Consider the following 25,112-nt stretch of genomic DNA (forward strand, 5'->3'; position numbering starts at 1 on the left):
TGAGTGTTGCGTTGCTACTTTTCTCCAGGCTTATTTATGAGCTTCCATGGTAGAAGGCTGTCTTCAAAAGGGCCTCCTCTAAACTTCTGGAGCTTGTTTCATTTAAAACAGTTCATGACTCCATTAGAGCAGCTCCGTTTCAGAAATGCTGTGGTGAATTTGAATTGTTGGTAGATGAAGTAGTGATTGGGGAGAAAAAAAAAAAAAAAGCAGAGGTGTCCAATTAGGCCTTTTTCCTCTCCCAAGCCCTTGCCTGAGAGGAGAGGCTGGTAAGATTCCTTGCACCCAGCAATGGTTTCAACACAGTAGGGACCAGAGTAATCCAAACTCTGCCCAACAGCCCCTGCATGTGGCTGTAGGCCACTCTTTGACAAACAGAGCAGTTGCACTGCCCTAAGGGGCAGCACATGAGCAAAGGCCCTGGAGCAGCTAGTGGGTGCAGTACCAGGGGTTCATCTGATGAAACATCACACGCAATGTTAGATGGGGGTTATGTGCTGCGGCTGAGCTATGACCTGTGTGCAGTGGCTGTGTTACAGTAGCTCAGAGACAGGAGAGGGACAGCTTCATGCCCATGGTTCCTCCAGCTGCATGCTGTCACACTGGAAGTGATGGCGTGACAGGCCTCAGCTGCCTGCCCCCTGTGTCTGACTGCTGTTGGCACCTCTTCTTGGAATTTTCCTTAGAAGAAAAAGCCTAAGCACAGCACTGAAGTTTCAAATGAGTGGTGACTGATGGACAACTACTGAGAGCATGGTATGTTACAGGACAGCCTACCCTGGGCTTTGACAGGATCATCCACTTGAGGTAGCAGTATGCTGCCTGTGAGAAGGAAGTCCACTGTCAGCAGGTGCTGAGAATGCAATGTGGATCTTGCTCTCTCAAAAGTAACTTTCATGTAGTGGAAATAGAGCTGGAAGATGGAGAAATGCCTCTGCACATCTTCATAGGGACTGAGAGCCTCAGTTACTGAACAGTAACAGAATTTGTATCTTTGCTTATTCAGTACTGGCTGATGTGATTGATTGGCATTTTCAAACTCCTGCTGCTCAAGCTGTTAGCAGCAGTGGTTTGGCCTTGGCCTGCAAGATGGACTGTATGGCTGCATTGTGTCAGCTTTACTGAGCGCTGTTTGTAGTAGTCGTGACAAATTTCACAGGACCTTAGTGACTGGAACAAACTGGCCTGTTTTCTAAAACCTGATTTAATTTCGGATACCATGGTGTACTGCTGTACAGTGGAACTAAGAAAAAGCTTAACCTTTTTAAGGGACGTTTTAATCAGTGCTCACTCATGGAAATAAGAACAAATCAAGATATCCTGATTGTGTAGTAGTCAGAAGAGAACATACTTCATCTTATGCAATAATCACTTACGCAACCATCATGTACAAGTATCCATCCCCTGTATTGGAGGGACCTGTGTTATTCAACCTACAGGCTACTGCCAGCAGTGGAAAGCACACAGGTATTTCTGGAAGGCAGCTCACTGAGGAAGGGGACTCCAGTGGCCCCATGAAGGGTGGAGAGGGAATTGTCATCTAAAGGGAAGTGATAGCCACTGTTGGGAGGAATACTCTTGGGGTAAGGAGGAACCCTCAAAAGCCGAATCCTAAGCCATGATACTTAATCTTTGTACTAAGCAGGCAGCTGTCAAGAAAACAGTTGCTAAGAAGTGCAGTGATGTAGGCCAGTCCCTGAGTTGTTCAGAAGGTGGAAGTAGACATCCACGCTATGAGGACACTTGTTGGGTTTCTTCAGCAGGGGTAGGAGCAACTTTTCTTGGTCTTGGACTGTATGCCCCAGCCTGGCAAAGCAAAAGCCAGGCAGCCAGCCAGCCAAGGCATGTTTCCCTGTTGTCCCTGAAATGCTCAAGGAGAGTTGTCAGATGCTGCATGTAGCCTTTGCATTTCTTTGGTTGCTAGTGGCAGTGGGCGTTAACAGGAGTTGCTGCCCTGCTGGGGCCCTTCTAGCTCCTTGGAGGAGTTCACTGAGATGCCAGAGAAAGGGTAAACGGAAGAGAAGCAGCACCCCTTTCTCTGTTATCTCTTGGTGATGGAGTGATGGGTATTTGTCACATTAGGCTGAAGGTTCAAAGTCCCTGTAGAAGCACTTCGAGTAGTAAATGCCTGAGGAGAGAACAAAGGCACCCCGTTTGGAGGAAGGAGACAGGCTTCTCAGGACAAGATGTTTAGACAGAGTCTGAGGCTTACAAAAAGACTGTCTTTGTGCCTCCTATAGTGCCACTACTTTCAGCAGCACAGTGCCTGTTGGGTTTACCTCCACACTCAGTGAGGAGACCCAGCTGTAAACCCCCCAGTCCCTGCTGGCTGGCAGGATCTGCCGGACGGAGCATGCTGGGTTGCAGGCTAGCCCATTGCCAAGGAAGGTGAGGGGGAAGGTGAAGTTCTGGGGTCCCCCGATCTCCTGCTGGTTCAGCACTGCCACAGCATAGGCTTGGCCAGCCAGGGGCCGCTCCCACAGCTCAAAGTTCTTGTCCTGCCAAGGAGAAAATAAACCTGTGGCTTACATTAGAGGAGGTAGAACTGATGGTCTTCATGCCTGTCTAAGTAGGCTTCAGGAACAAGTGGACTCACTGGGCTCCTGTTCCCAAACCTGAGCACTCCTCTATACCCCATATGTCCCCTTTCTGAGGAGGCTGGTTGCCTGTGCCCCACACCGCACCCCCAGCCTGGTCCTGCCATACCTTGGTGATTTGGTATCCCTGCTTGCCCAGCGGATCCTGGTTGATAGCGATTGTCTCTTTGTTCTGGAGCAGCCACTTAGCCTCAGGACTAATGCGCCGCAGGTCGTTGGACATGAAGAGGGGAGCTGCCATAATAGCCCACATTGCCATCTGAGTCACCGCCTGGTCCCAGCTCAGCCCAAAGTTTCCAATCACCAGCTGTGACAAGAAAACAAAAATGCCTGGTAATGCTGCCTGCCAAGAAGAAACTGGGTCATCAACCTGAGCACTGGTAAATAACAGGATGCTGAGGGTGGGAGCCCTATGTGGGGACTGGTTAGATAGCCTGAGTGCCAGGAGCAGGACCAGCTGGTTGGGAAAGGCAAGGCATGCCTAGTGTGGCAATTTAGGATGAACCACTGGTGGCAGTAAAGAAGGATCCTTAACTGGCTAGGCAGCGTTTAAGAATCTGCTTTTGGATGCAGCTATTCCTTCCTTGCAATGCTGGCACCCAGCCTGGCACCCAGGGGTTTTCCCTGTGGTGGGAGATCAGCACTTCGGAGACTGTCTGCTGCTGCCACACCTGTGTTTGGAACTGGCACTGCTGGTAGAGGTTACAGTACACAGAGACAGCGCTTCCTCGGTACTGTCTGTAGCTGTAGTTCTCTTTCCCTTTCCAGCGAGGGACCCTCTCATCAAGTTCCTGATCCTAGGTCCCTGTCAGAGCCCTTCCCCTCAACATTTCTCCCCCAATTCTCTCCCTTCCCATCCTTCTCAGCCTACAGACAAGGAAAGGATTTTTTGCTGGTGCTGCAAGGGGGTGGGCCTTGCTCTACTTGCCATGTCAGGATCATTCCAGCCCCCTGGCCCAGCTATCTTCACAATGCTGTCCTGGTGAAGTGCTGTCCAGTCCAAGATACTCTTGATGCTGCTCCAGGAATCATAGACATCAAAAAAGTTCCTCCAGTGATTGCAGTACTGTTTGATCTCCGTGTAATTGGGCTGCCAAAACAATGAGTGTGATTAACTACAGAGCCTGGCTGTATAAGAACAAGACCGTACCCAAGGCTAGACTGGATCAGGGATAATTTGGGGGAGAACTATGGTAACACCTTCCATCACCAGCTATCTGGATGATCTAGTGCATGTTGGTTCCCTAGGATGCCTTGTGCCCAGTAACTCCAGTCTGCCATTCTCCAGACAACACTATTGCTTCCCTTGGGAGAACAGTTGTGGCCACCTAGCTCTGTTAGAAAATTCCTTTGAGTGCTGTCGTGGCTGAGACAAGTATGTATTCTTATAGTACAAGTAAAGAAGGTATTTTTATTACTACAAGCCAGTAAATTTATACCTATTATACTTGTTACCCTGTACATCTGTCTGTCCCTTATTGGTCAGAAAGTTGTCAGAATTTGTTTTTCTCACCCCTCATTGGATGACTTTTTCAGGTTCCTTATCACAACTGCAAACAGTTAACACATTCCTTAAACTTAGTTTCCCAGGCATGCTTCTCATCCTTTCTTGTTCTCTCACGGGAACACTGCAATCTTGTCAAGGTCAATATCCTCCCCAGGCCCCTCGGTCCAGCCGAGGTCCTCCACAGAGTGCTATTTTACTGAAGGTGTGATGGGGCCTGTCCTAGTTTCAGCTGGGATAGAGTTAACTGTCTTCCCAGTAGCTGGTACGGTGCTATGTTTTGAGTTCAGTATGTGAAGAATGTTGATAACACTGGTGTTTTCAGTTGTTGCTAAGTAGTGTTTAGACTAATGTCAAGGATTTTTCAGCTTCTCATGCCCAGCCAGTGAGAAAGCTGGAGGGGCACAAGAAGTTGGCACAGGACACAGCCAGGGCAGCTGACCCAAACTGGCCAACGGGGTATTCCATACCATGGGACGTCACATCTAGTATAGGAACTGGGAAGTGGGGGCCGGGGATCGCCGCTGGGGGACTAGCTGGGTGCCGGTCGGTGGGTGATGAGCAATTGCACTGCACATCATTTGTACATTCCAATCCTTTCATTATTGCTGTTGTCATTTTATTAGTGTTATCATTATCATTATTAGTTTCTTCTTTTCTGTTCTATTAAACTGTTCTTATCTCAACCCGTGAGTTTTGCTTCTTTTTCCCGATTTTCTCCCCCATCCCACTGGGTGGGGGGGGGGGGGGGTGAGTGAGCAGCTGCGTGGTGCTTAGTTGCTGGCTGGGGTTAAACCACGACAGGGCCAGTGGGATTAAACTGTGACATCCCAGTAATTACTGCCATTTCTTGGGTTTACACCCTTCGGTGACTAATGCATTTAACTCCCAGTGGGAGGGAACAGCACCATCCTGTCGTAGTGGAACAGGGGAAGCCAGCTATGGGTGGAGGGCAACATGTCAGTCATGCACCCTGGCTGGCAGAAATCTGTCAGTAAACAATGTGGAGAATTCCTATTAAATAGGCTGTCCTAAAGTCTCTCTCCTGGTCCCTAGAGGTGACTGTAAGGCTGAGTCTGCAGCACTCTGTGTCCAAGAGAAATAACACCAAACTATCCGCTAGCTGTGTGTCTGCATTGCCAGTGTTTTGTTGCTTGGTTCCTTGGAGACAGAAAGCAGATGGATGCTGCTGTATTCTTTGGCATACTCCAGCTGGGCTGTGCCGTCATGCTGCAGGATCCTACTGAATTCTTTTCAGCAGAGTAATGACTCGCCTCAGGTATACTTCAGGGCTCCAGAGGAAAAAGTGGTTTTCCCCCACCTTATAGCCTTTGCTCTCCTTCAGACCAGAGAGTGGCACGTTTCTTGGGAGGCTGTTTTGCAGTCTTAATGCTTCTCTGTTCTTCCCACTTTCAGCCCCAGGATAAGCCTTGAAAAAAACTCCTTACCTGCTGCAGGGGCCTCAGGTAGAAAGGCCACTCACAAGAGTACACGATGCTCCTTCCGGTCTTGTTCAGGGCCAGAGACATGCGCCTGTAACCTAAAGGAAGAGGACAGACAGAGGTTACACAATCTCCCTGGTCAAACAGAGGAACTAATCCAATGTCGCAGGTTCAACTCTTGTGAAGTCAAGGCTGAACACATTATTTTGGCTGAAACACCACAGGGAAGACAGGGGAGCTTATAGTCTGCAGCCAGTCTTCTACCTCCCAAGGACAGCTGAGCTTCTTCACAGCTTTGATACAGGTCACAGGCAGGCTTATTGCTCCAAGACTGCTGATCTCTTTGTACACAAAGCCATGGGAATAGGCTGCAATTTTGCTGTATGGCATTTTTTCCTCTAGACACCTGGGAAATACAAGTTGGTATCTATCAAGCTGCTGGATACAGCTTCACTGGGTAATGTTGCAGGATTATGTTCTTATGAGGCCTTTGCACCATGTGGATGGGGCAGGAATGCAAAAGCACTAGTTTTTTCCTGTCCTTGTCCCCAGACAGCCCGGTTAAGTCCCTTTTAATCAGCAGAGAAGGAACAAAAAGTTTGCTCCCTCCCCTGGAACTGCTTCAATACAACTGGATTGTATCTGGGTTACACATATGATCCAACAAGAGCTTTCAGCTCAGCTGTCGCTTATGGTGTTCAGCTGTGCTCCTGGCTGCAGCAGCAGGCATATGCCCCACCAACTGGCTTCGATGGGATTGTCACTTGGGCAGGTTCTCCCTGTCAGGCAGAGCTAAGACTGTGTGCAAGACTCCTGCTGCCAAACACCATGGTGCTGACTGTGCCAGCAGCAAGAGCCCAGTCAAGAGAAAACCACCTTCTGAGTTGCATCATTCCTTCCCACAAATCTGCTCCTGTGGCACTGGGATTTGCTTGTGCTTGCAGACAGACTGTAGCCAAGCCCTCTCGGCACAGTGAGCTACTGAGCTTTCAGCTGCTGACTTGCCAGCCTGTGCACAAATAACTTCTGAACTGGGATTTATACCGGCGTGCTTTAAAATGAAAACCCCAGTAGGACTTTCATGCCAGTATTCCCTTCATTTTTTTCCTGTTAAAAGCCCTGATAACTTCCCTTTTTACAGCTGACACAAGCTGTTCTAGCCTCAAGCTGATCCACGTTGACATGGCCTCACCAAAGGGATTAAGGGTCAAGCGTGTGAAACACTTTGAGCTCTCCAGTAAAGGCACTGCTGAAAGGCAAAGCCTCTGCTGCATTAAGAGCTGAGGCAGCAGTCTGCACAGAGAGCCCCCAGAGTACACAGTCAGTGTTTCCGTGCTCGGCATGATGAGGTCTCTGGTGTGAAAAAGCTTGCTTTTTCAAGCTGTGCACACCAGTGAAAGCTCCAGGAGGCTGAAAAGGTGAAAGACACTTAGGCCAGCAACACTTACAACGTTGGCCTTGGGCACAGAGTCCTGTACTTGCTTTTATAAGCAAATCCCTTAAATGAGTATGCTCAGGGAAAAGCAACTCCCTGGAGCCCACCCTGGGCCTAGCATTGCTGCTGCCTGCAGAATATTCCACCCCGTGGCACAGTGCTGCCTTGAATAGACACCTACCTTCTGCCAGCAGCTCCAACGTGCCAGAGTTGCAGCCATCAAACTTCAGCAGGTCCACGCCCCAGGAGGCAAATGTTTGGGCGTCCAGGTCATAGTGGTTGTAACTGCCAGGGAAGCCAGCACACGTCTTGTTCCCGACATCGCTGTAGATTCCCAGCTTCAGCCCCCTGGAGTGGACCTGTGCTTGCAGACAGAAAATAGAACGGGGGACAGGGCAGCTGTGAGGCAGCAGGGAACAGAGCTGGGCCGGCAAGGGATGCAAAACCCCGCTCTGGCAGGCAGGGCCTTAGCTCAGCAGCTACACAGCTGTTACCCCCCCAGCCTTCCTTCTCCTCCCCTGCTCCCAGCATGGCTGCAGGTCAGGTCCCCGACTGCCATCGCTGCCCTACGCCACGGTGGGTGGCACTCACATAGTCAGCCAGTCTGCGGATTCCGCTGGGGAACCGTTTTGGGTCAGCCTGGAGCCTGCCGCGTTCATCTCGTGTCGGGGCCATCCAGCAGTCGTCAATGCAGACAAACTCATAGCCTGCGTCCCTCCAGCCCTCGGCAACCATCACGTCGGCCATCTCCACGAAAAGCCGCTCGCTGGGCAGGGGGAGAAGGCACGACCGGGAAAGAAAGCAGAGAACGTGGCAGCACGATTTCTAGCACCGGCACGGCAACCGTGCCACCCTTCCGCCACGGGGCTGGCCCTGCCGTGAGCACGAAAACGGCAGGGGAGCGCAGAGAATGCCCCTGCCCCGGCCCCGGCACGGGGGCGAACCTGGCTCTCTGCGCTGGCATGGGGAAGGCACACCGGCTGCCACGGGACCGGGCCGCAGAGCACCGCGCCGGGCCGGCTGTCCCCGGCCCAGACACCCCCAGTGCCGGTAGCCGGCCTGCCCCGGGGCCGGTACCCCCCACCCCACTCCCGCCGCCGGCATTACCTGACGCAGCGGCGCGGGTCGGCGGCGCAGTCGGTGCCGCAGAGGAAGCGCTCCCAGTGCAGCCAGCCCATCGGCGGCGTCCGCGCCAGCCCGTTGTCCAGCGCCAGCGCCGCCGCCAGCGCCGCCGTCGCCGCCAAGGCCCAGCGAAGCACCCTCCGCGCCGCCGCCATGTCCGACCGCGAGCCGCCGCGACAATGGGCTATCCCACCGGCTAATCACCGCGCGGCGCCCTCCACGCCTCCGCCAATCGCGGGTAGCGGGGCGCACGGCGGCCCGCCCTCTCTCCGGGCGGTCACGTGGGAGCGGTGGTCACGTGAGCGAGGAGGGAGAGGGGGTGGTGGCGGGGGCGAGGTTCGGCCGGGCTGCGGCTTCTCCGTGCCCGGGCGCGGGTGCGCCGGAGCTGCCCGGGGCGGGGGGGGGGGGCTTGGGGCTGCCGTGAGCATAGGGGCGGTGGGCTTGTGCGTGCTCCGTAGTGTCAACGCTGACCGTGTGAGCACAGGGTCCTGTGGAAGTGGATTTGTTCCCCATGGGCCCAGGGCTCGGTTTTGGCTCTGCTCTTCAGCTCTGCCTCAAACACTCCCGTGAGCAGCTCCTGAATGAACCCTCTGATGGCACCTTCCTCCTCGGAGTGCCTTCTTCCCCCTGAACTCTTTCCTCTGTCACCACTACCCTCTTAACCCACCTGGGTTCCTTCACACCGCTGTGTTCATCTTCCTCGCTTTGCCTCGCTTACCTTGAGCACTACCACGCCTTGACCATGACAGCTTGTCCGACATCAATGGAGGAGGAGGAGTTTGGTGTTACAGCATTTCTTCAGACAGCATCTTGGGGCCTGCCTGTCCTGGCTGCATGGGGTGTTTGGAGGACAGGGCTCTCGGGTGCCTCAGCTGTGCTGAGGACCTGGCAGGGTCTCTACCGTGAGCTCAGGGTGCTTTATGGTACTGTAGGTTAGGAGGTAAGGAAGGGGAACAGGGTCTCTGCAGAGACTGGCTCTCTTGCAGGGATCCAAGGATCAGAGTGAAGCCTGGAGCTGGATCCAGCACTGGCAAGAGGCCAATACAGAGTGTAGGGTATGGGCAGGCTGTTCGCTGCCACTCTGCCTGCTTGTGGGGTTCCCTGAGGGGCTGGATCCAGCATATCTCTGCCTCGGGTGCCTGTGCCCATCCAGATCTTTGCACTCAGAGATTGTGGTCTCTCTTCAGACAAGTTCAGCCATGTGAATAAGTGATAGTCACTGGGCATTGCCCCATTTGCACCAGTAAAATCAGCTTGATTGGGGGTTGAGATGAGAACCTCTGGCAATGCTGGTGTCAGCAGGTCCCAGAGGGCTGTAAGGGGCACCTGCCTCCCAGTCAACGTCTCTGAGATGAGCCCCAGATTTAATCCCTGTTTTTGCAGGAGTCACGCAGCTGTGAGCACTGCTGGGCCTCACCCTGCTGGAGGTATCAGCTTTGGCAGCATGTCTGGCCTGTCAGGGAGGCATGGAGGCTCTCGCTGCCAAGGCAACAGTGGGAAATGGGAAAGGAGGAGCTGATTCTTCCCCCTGTCCATCTCCCCCAGGGCTGGACCAGCCCCTGCAGCCCCACTGGAGCTCTCATCATGGGCCCCACCACAGCAGGAGGAGGCGACCAGGATGCGGGGCCGCAGTGGGACCGCTGTAGGGCTGGGGCCACCAAGGCATTGGGCTCTGGGTGCCGCTGGTGTGTGGGGCCATTGAGGCATCTCGCTAGGTGTCCTCCGATCCCTGCTCTGGCACATCCAGCGAACAAAAGCTCTTCAGAGCCCATGGTTTGATAATTGCTCCTTGTTTCAGTGCTGGGGTCCTCCCCCTGCCCCTTGAGGGGCTGAAGCGCAGAGGCTTCTCAGAGTCGGACAAAACAAGCCACTTTGGGGGCTGGAAAACCTCATTGCTTTGTTTTTTCTTGTGCAAAACCACAGCCCGGAGCCGGGCAGTTATCCCAAGTTCCCAGGGCTTGGGAGCGCTGCAAGGCTGATCCCTGCTTGTGTCCAGGCTCCAGCCCTCCCTCGCTGCCCCTTTCCAGGTGTCCTGCCTGCCCCAGGAGTACCTGGCACACCCACACCCCTTGGGCTGGGGAGCATGTGGGGTGCCTTGTGGCCTGCATGTGCTGGCTGGCTTCCTGAGTGGTGCAGGCTGACCCCAAGGCAGTGCTGGGGGATGGATGTGGCCATGGGCATGTGGGGTTTGGCAGGGCACCGGCAAAGCCCCTGTGAGCGGGCAGAGGTGATGGGCTGTGGTGTGATGCTGCAGCTTAGATGGCAGGGGCGTGCTGGGGGCCAAAGTGCCCCTTGGCTCCTGGGGCTCCTGTGTCCAGGGAGGCAACGCTGGCAGAGCTGTGCTGCGGGCTGGGATGCCAGCACAGCCACGCTGCCTGAGCACCCTGCACCTGGACCTTCCCTGTGTGGAAGGATCCTGCCCCCATGGGGCCGGCCACAGCAGTTCTGCAGTCCTGCTAGGGCCCTGTGCACTGTGGCGTGGCCGGATCCCAGCAGGGCACACTGTCAGTCCAGCTCCTGGTGCTTTCCTAGTGCCTCAGTTTCCCCATCTGTAAGGAGCAGCCCTGGCCTGCTCAACACTGGCTGGCTGACTTTGGATCTTGATAATTTCTTTAAAAAAAAATCCATGCCTGGGCAACATGCGAAGGGCGCTGAGTGCTCAGAGCCCCAGCAGAGCTGTTGCCTGCTCTTGCTGTGTTGAACTCACCTGGCTCCAAGCCTGGTGTCCCAAACAGCATGGGACATGCTGTGCTGCAAGCATTGGTGCATCCAGACAGGGGTATTTGCTAAGCCTCTGGCATTTGTTGCCCCAAGGCAGCTCCAGGCTGTGGGTGCAGGTAGGAGGCCCTGGTAAGGGAGGGCGGGAGAAAGGGAAGGTTTGGCATCGCGATGCCAACATGCGCAGCGGCAGATCTCGGCTCCAGCAGGATCAGGCCCTCTGTTGTTGGTGGAGCAGCAGCCTGGCTGGCACGCCATCGCAGTGCCCAGCCGAGGGCACGTTTCCTCAGTCCCACCCAGGGAGACCTTGGGGCTGGCGAGGGGCCGTGCTGCCTCAACATGGCCCTGGGCATGCTGTTGGCAGGTTGTCTGGAAGCTGCCAGTGCTGATGATGCTCATTTTACTGTCTGGGAGTCCTGTTATCCCGGTGTAACTCCATTAACTTCCATTTAAACCAGCAATTAACTTGGCCATGGCTGTTTGGTCCCATGCTCACAGCTGCTTCCCATGGTGGCTAGGATGCATCTCCCAATGCAGAGCCTCGGGCAGGAAATAGAAAGCTGACTCCATCTGAAGGCTGTGGGTTTTGCTGGGGGACGAAGCCACCTGGGCTGGCCCTTGGCCCTGCTGCAATCTGTGGGAGGGCACAGGGCTCAGCACCCCCAGCCTCTGTGCTGCCGCTGTCTCCAAGATGTGAGGGACCCACTGGAGCTGTGTGCTGGAGGGCAGTGACAGCCCTCCAGCTGTGGGGGTGTCCCAGTGGCTCCCAGCCCAAACTTGGCTGCTGGGAGGACCAGGGGCGGGGGCTGAGTGCTGTTCCTGGCCCCAAAACTGCTCCTGGGGACACCCAAACTGCAAGGGGCTGTGGGGCTGCACTTCCCTCATGCCTTTGCTAGTGCGGTGCCAGCAGCAAGGCCCCCCCAACTTGCTGCGACCAGCGCGTGGGACCCAGGGGCTTTAGCTTAGGAAGGATGTGTTGGGTTTTTACCATTTTCGTTCTTCTGGGATGCACCAGTTCCCAGAGCCAGGTGGCTTAGAGCTGACCGCAGCATTCATCTCCAAACAGATGCTGGGTGCCCAGACCTGACGTTCGGCAAGGGAGAGAAAGGAGAGCAGCAAGTGAAGAAATGGGGCCCACCATGCTGGCATGAAATGGCTCCCTGCTCTCTCCTTGGCCGTGTCCTTTCTAGGTTTAGGGTGGGGGCAGGAGCAAGACCTCAAGGGGGTTTGGTTTGTCCCATCTGAAAAACAACCACTGCACCGAGACGGCATGGGTGCACCTCGCTTTCTCTCCTCCCTGCCACAGAAGACCCTGATGGGGCTGGGCGGGCGACAGGGCTGCGAGGTACCAACAGAGCTGGTCTATGAAACTTGGCCGGGAGGACAGAGGGAGATTGATGTTTGCTTGGGCACTCAGCCCTCAGCTGCGGGCTCTGCCTGCCCCTGCGCCAGCTGGGGACAAAAGCGCCGGCCCCGGATGGCACTGCAGGGCTGGTGTAAGCCCCCTGGGACAGCTGGCAGCTCTGTAAGGCTGGCGCCCGCCCAGCAAACCAGCGCAAAGGGACCACACAGGGAGGCTCGCCCATCGGGATGCTCACCCATGTTCGGGTATCTGAGCTCCACTGCAGAGCCGGAGCACCCCCCCGCCCCGCATCTGCCCCATCTTGGGTCCTGTCCCCTGGCCAAGCCTGGGTGGGGTGGAAAGGAGCTGGGGTGACCACGGGGAGCACCCCGCAGAGCTGGCAGGGGGAGGAGAGTGATGGGGCTGGGAGCTTGCAGAGTCTCCTGCCCAGCCCTGCTGGCATCTCCCACATGGGAGATAAAACCTGACAGTCACCACCAATTATGTCAGAAAAATCTCCCGTGTAGGTAATGATATCTGGCTGTAATTGCAGGTCAGGGCTCCTGTCCCCACAGGGCTCTTGTGCCCTCGTCCCCATGTCCCTCCCACATATGGGGGGCCCCACCTGGAGCTGGCCGCAGGGTCCTTGGCAGAGACAAACCCCCAGCACACCACTGAAAAATCCCAGAAAGGCTTTATTTGCGTAGGAAGATTGATGCTGTTTTAAAACCCACCGCTGCTAGAGGGTGGCTTGGCTGCCCAGCGCCTGCAGGTGCTGCCTGGGCGCTGGCACCTCCCTGTCCGGCACTGCCTCGGGGGTGGGGGGGGGGGGGGGGGGGGCAGGTGCCGGGCGAGCCGAGGAGACAAGGTGCGCCCTTCCCTCTGCCTCCAAATGGGTCCTCCCCAAAAACAAGTCTTGAAAGCCTGGCCTGGACACATGGTGGGGCCCTGCAGGGACCCTCACAGTGGGGAAGGAATGCACGGCGGTGGTGGTGGGATGGAGCTGGCTTGGCCTGTCCTGGTGGGTCCCAGGCATGGCCTGGGGCCAGTTCTTCTCCACTTGTCCTGTCTGAAATGGGTGCATGCAGCTGAGCACTCTGCAGGGTTCAGGGGGCTGGGCAGGGGGGTGTGGGGCTTTGCTCTTGGTAAGTTGTGCAAGGGAGAGGGTGATTCCTGCCCAAGGAACGGGGCCAGGGGCCATGGCGGGGGTTTCTGCCCAGGTCTGGCTTCAGTGGGCTGTGCTGGCCTCCTGCCCACATCCCCCTGCCCTACAGGGTCCCTTCTGCCATGACAGGCAGGTCACCGGAGCCCTCGCCATGCCATGGTGGCACCACAGCCTCCAAAGAAAAGGGTGAATCCCGTTTCCATCCTGCCCTGCCTGAAAGACCCTGGGCCCTCTCCTGCACCCGCAGCCATGGGGGGATGGACTCCACCAGGCTGTGAGCAGGGGGAAAGGCGAGCATCAACACGTTTCTCTCTGTAGGTCCTACATAAACATCACCTACTGCTTTTATTTCCTGCTAAGCACGGAGGATATCCAGGTCTGGAGGGCTAGAAGTCTTGCTGAGCTTGTCCTGTTGACGTTTCGAATGCTCTCCGCTCCGGTGGAGGAGCAGCAGGGGTGAACCTGCTCAGAGGACGCCGTGCCTGGGCGCTGGGGTGGGGAGAAAGCTGGGGAATGGGGTGGTTTTCACCTCCAGCTCTCTGCTGGCACTGTGGTGCAGTGGGAACGCAGCAGTCTGGGGATGCCACCACTCACTCTACTCCTCCAAAGGGATCAGCCAAGCTGCCCCCACTACTTTGATCCCCAAAAATCTCCCTCAGAGGTTGGGCTGTGGGCCCTACACTGCAGGTAGTGCAGTGCTGGCTCTGCAGTGCCACACGGCACCCATCTGCTGCTGCAATGGCCATCTGTGCCCCTTCACCATCAGCGAGACTGGGCTCGCCTGCTGCCCACCTGAGGGCTGGTGTTTCCTCGGAGGAAACGGAGCCTCCTGCCCAGTGTCCCTGCCACAGTCCTGCCTGCGGCCACGGGCATTATAGGCAGCTCTGGGCTCTGCAGGGAGGAAAGGGGCCCTGTCTGTTGCTGGACTGGGGACTATGGGGCCATAGCCAGCACCCCACACAGTCCAGGTGCAGGCAGGGGTGCTGCCTGCTGTTTCCTGCAACCGAGCTCCGGGCCACGGGAGGAGAGAGGGCTGCAGCCTCTCACCTGGCTGCTCATGGCCCACAGCTCGGTGATGCAGCCTGAAGAAGCAGCAGACAGACATGGAGGGTGTTTGGCTGGAAGGTGGTGTTCCATGGCCACCAGCTGTCCAGCACCCCAAAGTACCAGGGGCTCCCCTGTGCCCTGGCAGCACAGCATCCCCGGGTACCTGGGGGTGACACCATGCAGGAGGCAGGAGTGGTCTTTCTCTCCAGTTGACCGTGGGGACCTGGGGTTGCTGATCCCCCCCTCAGTGCCCTGGCATCCAAAGGGACTTGGGGGCTGCTATGTCCATGCTCCGAGGCCCAGCCCAGCTGTGCTGCTGCTCCAGGACAGAGGGAAACGTGGTTCTGGCTGAGCTCGTGGTGCCTAGGCACGCTGCGGGGGTCAGACTGAGAGGCAGTCATGCTTTTCTGGGTTTCAGGGCACCGAGTGGATGTCCTCTGAGCGCAGCACTTTGTAGACGACCCAGTAGAAGATATTGAAGACCAGGAAGGTGAAGGGGAAGACAGCTCGGGAGATGGTGTCGATGCGCTTGGCCCGGTCGATGTAGCGCCTGCGGAGGCTCTCCCCTTCCCGCAGCAGCATGCTGGCTGTTGGGGGGCTGTAGATGCCAGGGCCCTCCCCAGCCCCATCCTTTGGCTGCAGGCAGTGGCCCAGCCCGTAGCCTCGCAAGTAGAAGCGGCTCTCGCGGACAAGCTCTTCCTCCTGGCAAAGGGAAAGGCTGTCAGCTGGGGCATCCCATGGGCGCCAATACTGCAGGGCAAGCAGGCGCTTGTGGCTGCATCTCCTATACGCCCCCCCCCGCGAGGCAATACAGTCATGTAAGTGCCCAGCACAAGGTTAGGCACTCTTTCAGAAAGCCCGAAGCGTGCAGGCAAAAGCACGGGGCCGGCAGGCTGCGGGCAGAGGCAGGCAGCAGTGTGCATTGGGTGTGGGGGCGAGCACTGACGGACTGCCTTGTCATCTAGGATGTGTTTTAAGGGTGCATCCAAGGGCAACCTTGACCCTGGCAGCCCCACACTGATCCCCCCAGCCTCCTCCCAGCTCTGGCTCAGGGGCTTGGGAAGCCCCGCTCTCTGGCAGCCAGGGGGGACAGGGGCGAACTCGGGGGGGGGGGGAAGACGGGCACATGGGGTTGCAGGGCACAGGGGTGCAGGGTGCACTGGGGTGCAGGGAGCTTGGGGGTGCAGGGAGCTTGAGGGTGCAGGCATTGCTGTGGCAGCTGTGTTCACTGTGAGGTGGAAGTGTGCCTGTGCTGGTGAATAGGAGGGGGCAGGCAGCTTGCTGGGGCAGAGCTGGGCAGGGATGCAGGGGCCTGGCTACCATCAGGGCTTGCAGGGCCTCCCAGTTCCTCCAAGGGCCTAGGCCCCTGTTTCTCCCCATGGCTGCTTGGCAGGGACTGCCTGGTGCAGCAGAGGAGGGAGGCTGAGAGAGCTGGACTCCTTGCTGGTCTCTGCCCTTGCTCACCCCATCTGCCCCCAAGCTGGTGGGGGGCTGCAGGGAGGGCAGCATGCCCGTGGGGCTGCATGCCCATGATCAAGCCTGCAAAAGTGCTGTGAGAGCTGGGCGCCTGCCCTCACCCTTGGGTTGCAGCCCACTGCCATCATTCGCAGCAGAGCCCTGCTCGCCTCGCAGCCCCTTGGGTGCTGGCCAGTGGTGCCTGTGCTCCTCTCCACCGACAGCTACGCATAGTTAGCAATTCACCTTGTCCTGCTTTTTTTATGCTTGGGGGGGTGTGTGTGCAAAGATTTGGTGAGGGACCAGCATGTGCAAGCCTGGGCTGCACATCTGGCATCTCACCGAGCCCCCAGGCCACTCATTTGGTCTCTGTGGCTCATCCCCCCTATGCCTTGCCAGTGCCATATCTGGCTGTGGTGGGTCTCTTCTCCCAGGGCGTGCTGCAGGCCAGGCCCTCGCCTCACGCCATGCCCACATGCAGCCCGGATGCCAGATCCCAAATGCCATCTCTGACCGGCACTGCCCTCCAAATCGCCTAGAGCAGCCTCCTCGCTGAGGTCAGCCTGCACAGGCGCTCAGCCGGCAAGGGGGCTCTCATGCGGAGAGCTTGCGCCCTGGCATCTTTATTTAACTCAGCAATCCGCCGGCTAAGCAAGATTTCTCAGTGGGAAGAGCAGCAGCAGCTCAAATTGCTGAGATGATTTGTTCTCATTTGCAGTGGAGTTTTATTCCCCTGCCCCAGGCTGAGCACTTGCGGCTGCCCTGAGGGACTTAGTGGAGGGGAGCCAGGGTGCCCTGGGGCCAACAGCTATTCCCCCAGCCCAGGGAGCCAGTGGGCCCAGCCAGGGTGTTTGGGGCAGGAGATGGCAGACTGGGAGTGCTGGTCCTCCCAGCTGGGTCCCTCTGGGCTTGGGCAGCCCTGGGGTGCTTACTGGGGGACGAGACTGGGTGCAGGGAGCTCCCTGGGCCCAGCTTTGCGGGGTTTGTGGGAGGGATTTGCCATGGGGCTGCGGCACCCAGGCTGTGCTGCGTGAGGCAGTGCCGGCATGGGAGCTGCGAGCAGCGGGGCTCTGCTCCGGTCTCTGACTGAGCGGCAACCCGGGGTGCTCCTGGCTGCACCCAGTGCCTTGCCAGCGGCACCCCAGGGTGGCTCTGCAGCCTCCACCTCAGGGTGACTGCACTTCAGTCTCTTTTAAGCAGATGGTCCCTGGGTTTGGCAGAGCCTCCCCCTCCCTGCTCCCGTTGGGTTCATCTCCAGGAGCCGGCACTCAGGGGCTGTGAAAGGCAGGGAGCAAGGGAGCGTGCTGAGGGGAGCCAGGAAGATTCTCCCGGCGTTCAAGGCTGATGATGGCGGAGGGGAAGCTTGGGGCAGCCTGGCTGGGTGGGGAGGCAAGAATGTACCAGGCCTGATCTCCCTGGAGCTGTGGTTGTCCCCCAGTATCTCCCCCCAGCCTGGGAGCCTCTCCTGCCCCACCGCTCCTCCCTATGCCTCAAGCTGCAAACTGCCCCTGTGCCCTGAGCAAATGCCTGCGCTGGAGTTTCTGCAGGCAGCCATGAGTGCTTCAAGCCTGCCTGTGCCAGGAAAGCCAGGCAGGCAGAGACCTCACCCTGCCAGAGGTGTGGGCATGGCCTGGGGAGACGGGCAGCAGCCCAGGAGCGGCCATCGGTCTGCCCCAGCATCAGTCACACCTTGGCAAAGGGGGCTGCGCTGGTCCTGCTTTACGGAAGGAGAAACTAAGGCACGGAGCAGGGGTGTCTCCAGGGAAATCTGCTCCATTCTCATCCCTCTCACAAATCTCTTTTCAGCCCAGGGAGTGGCAGCTCCATCCTTTGGGCACATGCTCTGTGCAAATCACTGCCCTGCTTCTTCCATGGGCCCTTGCTGGCCCCCGGGGCAAGCTCCTTGGTGGGGGCTTGTTTTGGGGAGGGGGCGGTGAGACTGGCTGGGGGTGCGCTGCGCTGCACTGCACAGGGGGCTGCCAGGGGGTTGTGCTTTACCCGGGAGCTGGAGAGCGTCGCGTAGGTGTGCTCGCTGCCGTGCCAGCCGCTCAGCTGCCGCAGGGACTCCAGGCTGGCTGTCCCGCTGCTCAGGCCCTTTTGGCATCCGACAGTGTGCACCAAACAGAAACAGGACAGCAGGTGACCGATGGCTCTGCCCTGGCCCTGGGGACAGAAGCTCTGGGCACTGGGATAGGGACAGTGGGGGGACGGGCACGCCACATGGGGGGAAAACCCCCCCAGCAGTGCCCAGGCACTGGGATCCATCTTCAGCATGTGCCAAAGGGATTTGGCTGCACAGGGCACTGCATGCCTGTGCAGTGTGTACGTGTACTCGTGTTTTCCATGGAGGTCTGGTGCCTCGCAGTGTGCTTATGGCAAGAAAATGAGTGGGGCAGCCACATGCCTTCCCCGAGCATCTCACAGGCCTGATGCCTGCGCCGATGGGCTGACGGAGGGGAGGGCTGTCCCGCGAGCATGGGACCCTGCCTTGGTGTGCTCTCATCTGCAGCTCAGACCCTCTCCCTGAGTGCCACCAGGTCCCCTTGGTGCTTCACTACCCTGATGCAGCAGTGGGCCCCTATCACCGCTGCAGCACAGTGAGGAGCCCAGGAGTTTGGGGCTGCAGGGGAAAGGCCATTTCCCCCACCTTTGCTGTTTATTTTTCTGCTTTTTTAGAGGTAGCAGAGCCCTAGTATGTCCTGGCAGGAGGAGGACAGCACGCTGGGTGTGTTTGTGCTGGCAGGGCCTGTGTGCTGCTCAGGCAGGCAGAAGGACTGCAATGCCTGTGGGTCCCTCATGTGCTGGAGGAGCCGGCTTGGGATACAGTCCAGCGCTGAGCCCTGCCCCAGTGGCTGCTGAGAAACTGGCCCCGCAGCCTCAGGGTGTCCCCTCAGCAGCTGAGGACAGACAGATATTGTGACAGTGGTGGCTGGAGGGACTTACCATCCTCTGCCGTCGCTGGCGCCGGCGCAGGCGCATGAACTCCTTGTGCTGGCGGGAGACAAAGTTGACGGCTGCGTACTCCAACAAGGCGGCGAAGACAAAGAGCAGGCACACGGCCATCCAGATGTCAATGGCCTTCACATAGGAGACCTGCGAGGGCAAGAGGGGGCTCAGGGACCCGCTGCCTCCCACCTCACTCATCCCCCCCACTGCCAGCTTTGCCCTGCTGCCAAGGGGCACAGGAGCCCTCTCAGCTGGGACACATGGGCCAGAGCTCACCTGGCCAAGCAGTGCCGTGCTTCCCCTCGGCACATGCAGTGCCCCAGCCAGCAAGGCTATGGAGCCAGCCATTCCCAAGGGAATGCTGCCTCTGGCGCACCGGCGGCGGCAGTGGGCACCCCAGCTGCCCCAAGCAGGCTGCAGCGCGGGACCCCAGCATGGAGCCAGCACTGACCTTGGGCAGGGAGGCACGGGAGCCGGCACTCTGCGTGGTCATGGTGAGCACGGTGGTGATGCCTAAGCCCACCCGGGCCGGTGCTGCATCCATGTTGATCCAGAAGGAGACCCAGGAGAGGATGACGATAAGCAGGCTGGGGATGTACATCTGGATCAGGTAGTAACCCATCTGCCTCTCCAGGTGGAACTTCACCTCGATGCAGGTGAACTTGCCTGCAGGGAAAGAGCCCCAATGGGTGAGAGGCACACCCGGGCCATGGCGGGGGGATGGCAGCAGGTGCCTGGGGTGCTCACCTGTGTTGTAGTACTTGGTGCAATAGCCCAGGTCCTTCTCATCCCTGAGGATGAACTGTGGGAGCGTCAAGCCCTCGGCCACCTGCACAGCCTCCTGCTCCTCCAGCCACTCAAAGATGAGGTCATTCATGGTGTAGCCAACTGTGGGGGGATGGAGGGAGCCATGGGATAGGGGGGACATGGACCGCATTCATCCCCACTCTGAACAACCACTCCTTCCTTCTCACCTCCCTCAGAAGCAGGGAGATGCCAGCTGTTGGGATGGGACGGGGGTGGCGGGTTGACAAAGCACAGCTTGAACCCCCCCCTAAGTACTCACAGCTCTCCAGCTGCATGGTGCATGTCTGGATGTCCATAGGGAAGTTCTTGAGGTCCATGGGGCAGGACAGGATCAGCGTCAGCCTGGAGGAGGCAGAGGAAAGGAGGGGGTTGCTGGGGGCTGGGGCAGTCAAGGAGGAAAAGCTGCCCCACAGGAGGCAAGAGGAAAGCTTTGCCTCCCCACTCAGGCACTGCACCAGAGGAGAAGAGTTCTACCTAATGCTGTAGAGCACGTTGCCATTCTTGAAGATGCGCAGCAGCTTGTTGTCGGTGGTGACCTCGTGGAAATTGGCCCCTTTCTCATTGGCGAAGAACAAGTCTGGCTTCCAGATGGAGTCGAGCATGGAGGGGTCGAGGTCGAGGGAGTCGTCAGGGTACTCACGGTAAGCCAGGCGGGGGTCGTTCCACTGCTGCCGCAGGAAGACATTCACCCGGTAGTCCTGAGGCAGAGGGCACCACCTCAGCCAGGAGCACCCCACGGTGCCCAGGGAGGAGGAGAAGGAGCAAGAGATGGAGGAGGAAGAAGAGATGAAGAAGAAGGTGGAAGGGGGTGTCTCGGTTGAGGCTCAGCTCTACAGGTGCTGCCTGCCTGACACTAACCACACACAGGGCAGGGGCAGCTCAGGAGCCTTCCCATGCTGTCAGCAGCCAGGGGAAATTAAAAAGCCAAAGCTGCAGCAGCCAAGACGAGGAGAAAGAGAAGGACCAGTAGCTGCTGCCTGCAATGTTTCTCGCAGGGCTCTGTGGCCCTGGGGGGGCTTGATGTGATGGTTGATGGTATTAAGGCTTTGCAGCAGCACAAATAGGGAATTTTTAGCCTTGGGGCTTCCTCAGAGGAGTTCCTCATGCACCTGAGGAGGCTGGGGATCACAGGGACACAGAGCTTGCTTGCACTGTACGGCACCTGCCGAGCCTGCGAACAGCAGGGAGCTACCACCAGCTAGCCTTGCTCCAACACTTCGGGGTGTTTTTCCCAGCTCAGGCATGGGGAAAGTGGCCCACACAGCCAAGTTCTGGTTAACTGACCCCAGAAAAGCCACAGCCAGTTGCTATGGCTCTGCATGTCCCCACCACGGTGCCAGGGCCAGCTCCGGAGAAGGGCTCACAGGACCCCTGTAAGCATGGCCACCCCTGTAAGGCTTGGGCACCAGGACCTGCACACTCCCTGGCAGAGCCACCGCCAGCCCCAAGGCGCTGGGAGAGGAGCCTGTCACACTGGTGAAACCCTCACCATGGTGGTCTCGGTGACGGAGCCGAAGCTGTTGATGAAGATGTTGCATGTCACGTTGACGGGCGGACCTGGAAAACAGCATGAAGCCTCCTCTCACCACTGGCTGGGGAGACACGTGCACTGCACAGGCACACGTGGGGATGCCACCTCCTGTGTGCACTGTGCAGATGAATGCACATGAGCGTCCCCCTACCTGCTGGGGGTCACCCCCAAAGTGTGTCAGGGTGAACCCCAGCACTCCCTGCAAGTACTGCAGCTGCCCACGCTGCCAGGCAAAGCAGGCATATGCAGGGGGGCTGTGATTGCTGGAGCAGCCAGGACTCTGAGGAGGGTGGTGGGACGGAGGGACGTGGGTCAGGCTTCTGCCCCCATACCTGTCCATTCCCTGGTTTTGGGCAGCCTTAAGCATGGGTTGCTGCCAGGTTTGGGAGCCTCATGGCCTTCCCTTACCTTTGAAGTTGGGTCGAATCCGGGCATCATACCCTGATGTTCGTCCCATAAGCTTGTCCAGGAAATCAGAGGGTGACATGGGCTGGGGTGAGCTTCGGGAAGCAGCTTTAATCTCTTCCCGCCCTGAGACCAGCCTGTGGGGCAGAGGAGGCAGGTTAGCTGCCTGCCAGCACCAGGGGTCTGCAGGCACATTTCGGCACCTCAGGGTGATTGCCAGCTGTCAGGGGAAGTGGCTGTGCCTGTGCTGCACCCGCTCCAGCACTGAGTCAGCGCACTGACCCCAGGACCCCTTCCTCCTTCTGCTGTGATCCTGGTGGCTTCCCCTCCTCGCCTGCCACAGCCTGAGTGCTGTGTGCCGGCGTTTTGCCTGTCCCCCCTGCTAGCAAAGCCCCTGCCCACCGTGTCCCCTGGCATGGTGTTTGGGGCCGGGTGCCTCCTGGCTCCAGGGCTGCGGTGGGGACGGGGCGCAGCAGGCGATGGCCTTGTGCATGACAGCCGGGCTCTGTGCAGGTGCTGGAGGGGGAAAGCGGACAGAGTCCCTCCTGGCTTCAATTGCCAGCCTCGGCCTGAGTTGCTGAGCAAACATGCATACCCCGCCTGGCACAGACTCGGGGCTTGGGGGACACAACAACCCCCCGAGCCATGGGCTGGCCTGGCATGAGTGAGGAGGTGCCTAGGAGCACAGTTGGGGTTGTGACACCTTGCCAGGGGCCAAGACGACGTGACAGGAGAAAAGCAGCAAAGCCCACCTCTGCACCGACTGTGGCGTGGAGCTGACATGAGCTCTCCCACACAGCACTCCCAGTGATGATGGAGACTTATTTAACCTGACCTTGGAGGGGATATTTCTGTGAACGCATCTTAGCCAGTTTCTCTCCTTCTGTCAGTCTATAATGATCATTTCAAGGAACAATGCGAGAGGCATTCGCTCACCACATTGCCAGGCATGTGGCTGTGATGGAGAGGAATTAGCCAGAGAACCCCAGACACAAAGGGAGCTTTGAGCACGCTGCTGGTGCTGCTGCACACAGCCTCATGACTCTGCCAGGTCCATGCCCAGGTGGGTCCCACTCCTGCTTGGAGCTACAACCCCATTATCACAAGCAGAGAATGATGCTGGGAGCTAGGACCCCCTGGGGTCCTTGTTCCTACCTCCTTGTTCCTACCAACACACCTTGTTCCTACCTCCTCTCAGGGGAGCAGGATTCATCCTGGAGGGGCTTATGTGCATCCTTGCCAGCTAGAAATGACCACAATGGCCACCCCACAATGATCCAGCTGAGCAGGTTTTCCTTTAATTGGAGATGGGCAGCAGAGAGTACCCAAGACTGGTCCTGGCCAAGAGCAAAAGGCTCGGAGAAATTCCCCCTCCAGGAGCTGCATTAGAAAGGTGCAGCTTTGGGAGGAGGGCTGCGAGAGGTCAGGGCAACAAGGAGTTAAGTCAGGCCTCTGCCTGCCACATAGCTGTGAACCATGTCCTCCTCTGCTGGAGAGGAGGATGAGGGTTCTTCCCTGGAGCATGTGGGAGGAAGGGTCCCTTGGCGCAGTGGCAGCTAGCTCCTTGAAGAGGCTCAGATACCTGGCTGAGCAGCAGCGGATCTGTAGCCCCAGCAATGCTTGGACCTTGGGGACCGCAGGGCGTGCAGAAACGCCCTGGGTGCAGCCACCTCCAGCAGCATCCCTGGAGGGCCATGCTGGCACACAGCCCCTGGGTCCTGGCTCTTCTCAAGGTTTGGCTGCAGCTCCCCAGTTCGGGCACTGCCTGTCCCGGGGGACTCTGCCACTAACCTGGCCCGGACACTGCAGGGTCCTGGAGCTCAGCACCTCTGTGGAGTGAGGGGATTGTGGGGCTGGAAAATGCTCACATCTGCCTAAAAATGCCACCCCAAGACAAGCAGTTTCCGCACGTGAAGCAATGACATTTTGATACGATTTCCCCCCTCCCCACCACAAATGCTGTGGTTCCCCGCTGCGCTGCTCCAGCTGTACTGGCTGAGTGATGGGAGGGAGAGTGGGGGCAGGGAGCAGGCTCAGCCCAGGGACACTGCAGCCCCCCAACCCCTCCCTGCCTGGCCCACTCTCCCCTGCATCCCACCTCGTCCCAGATAGCATCCAAGGTGGCCGGAGAGGGAAAAAAGGACCTGGGGGCTTTGGATTTTCTACCCAAGTGGACCAAGAGTTCTTCCTGCACCCATGGGACCTGGGACACCCACTGGCCTGGGCGACCCAGGGGCTGGGTCAGGGACAGTCCTAAGCCCCCCCCAAACACCCTGAGCCAGAAGAGGGTCTGGGCATCACAGGGGCTTTGCAGCACTGGAGAAGGAGCTGCCTGGGCCATGACCTGGCTCAGGTCGCCCCTTCTTCCACCGTGGCAAGGGTCCCCAGCTGGCCTGGGGCCAGGGCGACCATCAGAGACCCAGCATTGGGGTAGGGGCTGCTGGGGACAGGCAGAACCCGGCTGTGTGCAGCTGGGGCTGGAGGGAGAAGGTCTGGTGGATCCCCGGGGTGCTGGGTCAGGGTCCCGGGGAACAGGGAGCGAGGCCAGATTTGGGGGAGCTCCGGCAGCCTGTAGGGAGGTCTGGATCAGAGCTGGGAGGGTTCTGGCTGGGGGGAGCAGCCCCTGGAGAGAGGTCCGGGTCGGGCGTGGGGGTCCCGGGGGTCCTCCGGGTCTGGGAAGGGGGTGCCCGGGTCCTGCAGGAGAGATCTATCTCCGAGAGGGGGTGATGCCCGGGTCCCGGAGGGGAAGAAATGTGACTCCCGGGGGATGGGGGTCCGGGTGCCGGAGGAGGGGGTACCGGGGGAGCGGTGGGGAGAGCAGCGGCCCCCGCAGCCCCACGGCCCGCGAGTGGGGGCTGCCCCGCCGGACGCGCAGCGCCGAGCACCCGCGCCGTGCGCTCACCTGAGCGGGCCGCGCCGGGGCAGGAGGCAGCCGAGGAGGAGGAGGAAGGCGAGGGCGCCGGCCCGGAGCGCGCCCATCCCGCCGCAGCCCGCAGCCCCGCCGCCCCGGGCGCACGGGCATGACCCGGCCGGCGCCGGCGGCGCCCCCGCTCCCGTCGCACCGGGGCTGCTACCGCCGCCGCCGCCGCTGCCGCCGCCCCCCGCCCGGTCCCGCTCCTCATAGTCCGGGCGAGCGGGAGCCCGCCGCGGGGTGGGTGCCGGCCGGCTGCGGGCCCCGGGAGCCGGGCGGAGCCTCGCCCGCCGCGGCGGGGAGGAGGCGGGCACGGCGGCGGGGGGCTCCCCGCCGCCGTGCCCGCCTCCTCCCCGGCGCCTCGGGGACCTCTGCCGCCCTGTCGGGGCTGTCCCGGAGCCCACGTCCCCCGCGGGGGGCTCCTCGGCGCGGGGCGGCAGGGCCCTGCCCCGGTGCCGGGGAGGGAGGTGGCTCTCTGCGGGGTTTGCGAGGATCCCGGGGCGCACCGGGGCTGGGGGATGCCCTGGGATCGAGGGATGCGCCGGGGTTTAGGGATGCGGCAGGGCTGATGGCTGTACTGGGATCAAAGGATGAGCAGGGTTGAGGGATGCTCCGGGGGCGAGGGATGTGCTGGGATCGAGGACTGTGCAGGGGCTGAGGGATGCCCTGGAGGTACTGCCCGTCT

General features: G+C 59.0%; 2 protein-coding genes across 6 annotated transcripts; both read right to left on the bottom strand.

Moving 5' to 3' along the window:
- Positions 1 to 1,255: 1,255 nt before the first annotated feature.
- GLA (galactosidase alpha) lies at positions 1,256 to 8,274 on the bottom strand. Of its 4 annotated transcripts, XR_003920942.2 has the most exons (8): positions 8,086 to 8,273; positions 7,570 to 7,744; positions 7,160 to 7,337; positions 5,550 to 5,641; positions 3,526 to 3,687; positions 2,707 to 2,904; positions 1,639 to 2,498; positions 1,256 to 1,596 (listed from the first exon to the last, which is right to left on the bottom strand). XR_003920942.2 is itself a non-coding variant. In XM_029997410.2 (7 exons), exons 1-7 carry the CDS (start codon positions 8,253 to 8,255, stop codon positions 2,042 to 2,044), a joined length of 1,062 nt encoding a protein of 353 aa, XP_029853270.1. In that variant the 5' UTR covers positions 8,256 to 8,274; the 3' UTR covers positions 1,256 to 2,041. The 4 variants fall into 4 exon arrangements, 3 of the variants coding, with proteins under 3 accessions (XP_029853270.1, XP_029853271.1, XP_029853269.1); XM_029997410.2 differs by having other exon boundaries at positions 1,256 to 2,128; positions 8,086 to 8,274; XM_029997411.2 differs by having other exon boundaries at positions 1,256 to 1,806.
- A 5,370-nt stretch (positions 8,275 to 13,644) lies between these two features.
- Positions 13,645 to 24,710, bottom strand: LOC115333859 (glycine receptor subunit alpha-4). 2 transcript variants are annotated; one of them, XM_029997393.2, is made up of 10 exons: positions 24,419 to 24,710; positions 21,520 to 21,653; positions 21,070 to 21,137; positions 20,055 to 20,278; positions 19,840 to 19,922; positions 19,521 to 19,661; positions 19,225 to 19,439; positions 18,771 to 18,920; positions 17,826 to 17,921; positions 13,645 to 15,074 (listed from the first exon to the last, which is right to left on the bottom strand). In XM_029997393.2, exons 1-10 carry the CDS (start codon positions 24,493 to 24,495, stop codon positions 14,787 to 14,789), a joined length of 1,476 nt encoding a protein of 491 aa, XP_029853253.1. In that variant the 5' UTR covers positions 24,496 to 24,710; the 3' UTR covers positions 13,645 to 14,786. The 2 variants fall into 2 exon arrangements, with proteins under 2 accessions (XP_029853253.1, XP_029853254.1); XM_029997394.2 differs by lacking the exon at positions 17,826 to 17,921 and having other exon boundaries at positions 24,419 to 24,709.
- Between the last annotated feature and the right edge of the window lie 402 nt (positions 24,711 to 25,112).

Source organism: Aquila chrysaetos, chromosome 21 (assembly GCF_900496995.4).
Source record: "Aquila chrysaetos chrysaetos chromosome 21, bAquChr1.4, whole genome shotgun sequence".
In the NCBI taxonomy this organism is placed as follows: domain Eukaryota; kingdom Metazoa; phylum Chordata; class Aves; order Accipitriformes; family Accipitridae; genus Aquila; species Aquila chrysaetos.

Excerpts from the sequence above, each read along its gene's own strand:
- GLA (XM_029997409.2), bottom strand. The coding sequence starts at position 8,255 with ATGGCGGCGGCGCGGAGGGTGCTTCGCTGGGCCTTGGCGGCGACGGCG. Across the intron at positions 7,745-8,085 it reads GACCCGCGCCGCTGCGTCAG|CGAGCGGCTTTTCGTGGAGA; the intron begins GTAATGCCGGCG and ends CCCCCTGCCCAG. Across the intron at positions 2,499-2,706 it reads AGGGATACCAAATCACCAAG|GACAAGAACTTTGAGCTGTG; the intron begins GTATGGCAGGAC and ends TCTCCTTGGCAG.
- LOC115333859 (XM_029997393.2), bottom strand. The coding sequence starts at position 24,495 with ATGGGCGCGCTCCGGGCCGGCGCCCTCGCCTTCCTCCTCCTCCTCGGC. Across the intron at positions 19,662-19,839 it reads CACCATGCAGCTGGAGAGCT|TTGGCTACACCATGAATGAC; the intron begins GTGAGTACTTAG and ends ATCCCCCCACAG. Across the intron at positions 15,075-17,825 it reads CGACGCTCTCCAGCTCCCGG|GAGGAAGAGCTTGTCCGCGA; the intron begins GTAAAGCACAAC and ends TCCCTTTGCCAG.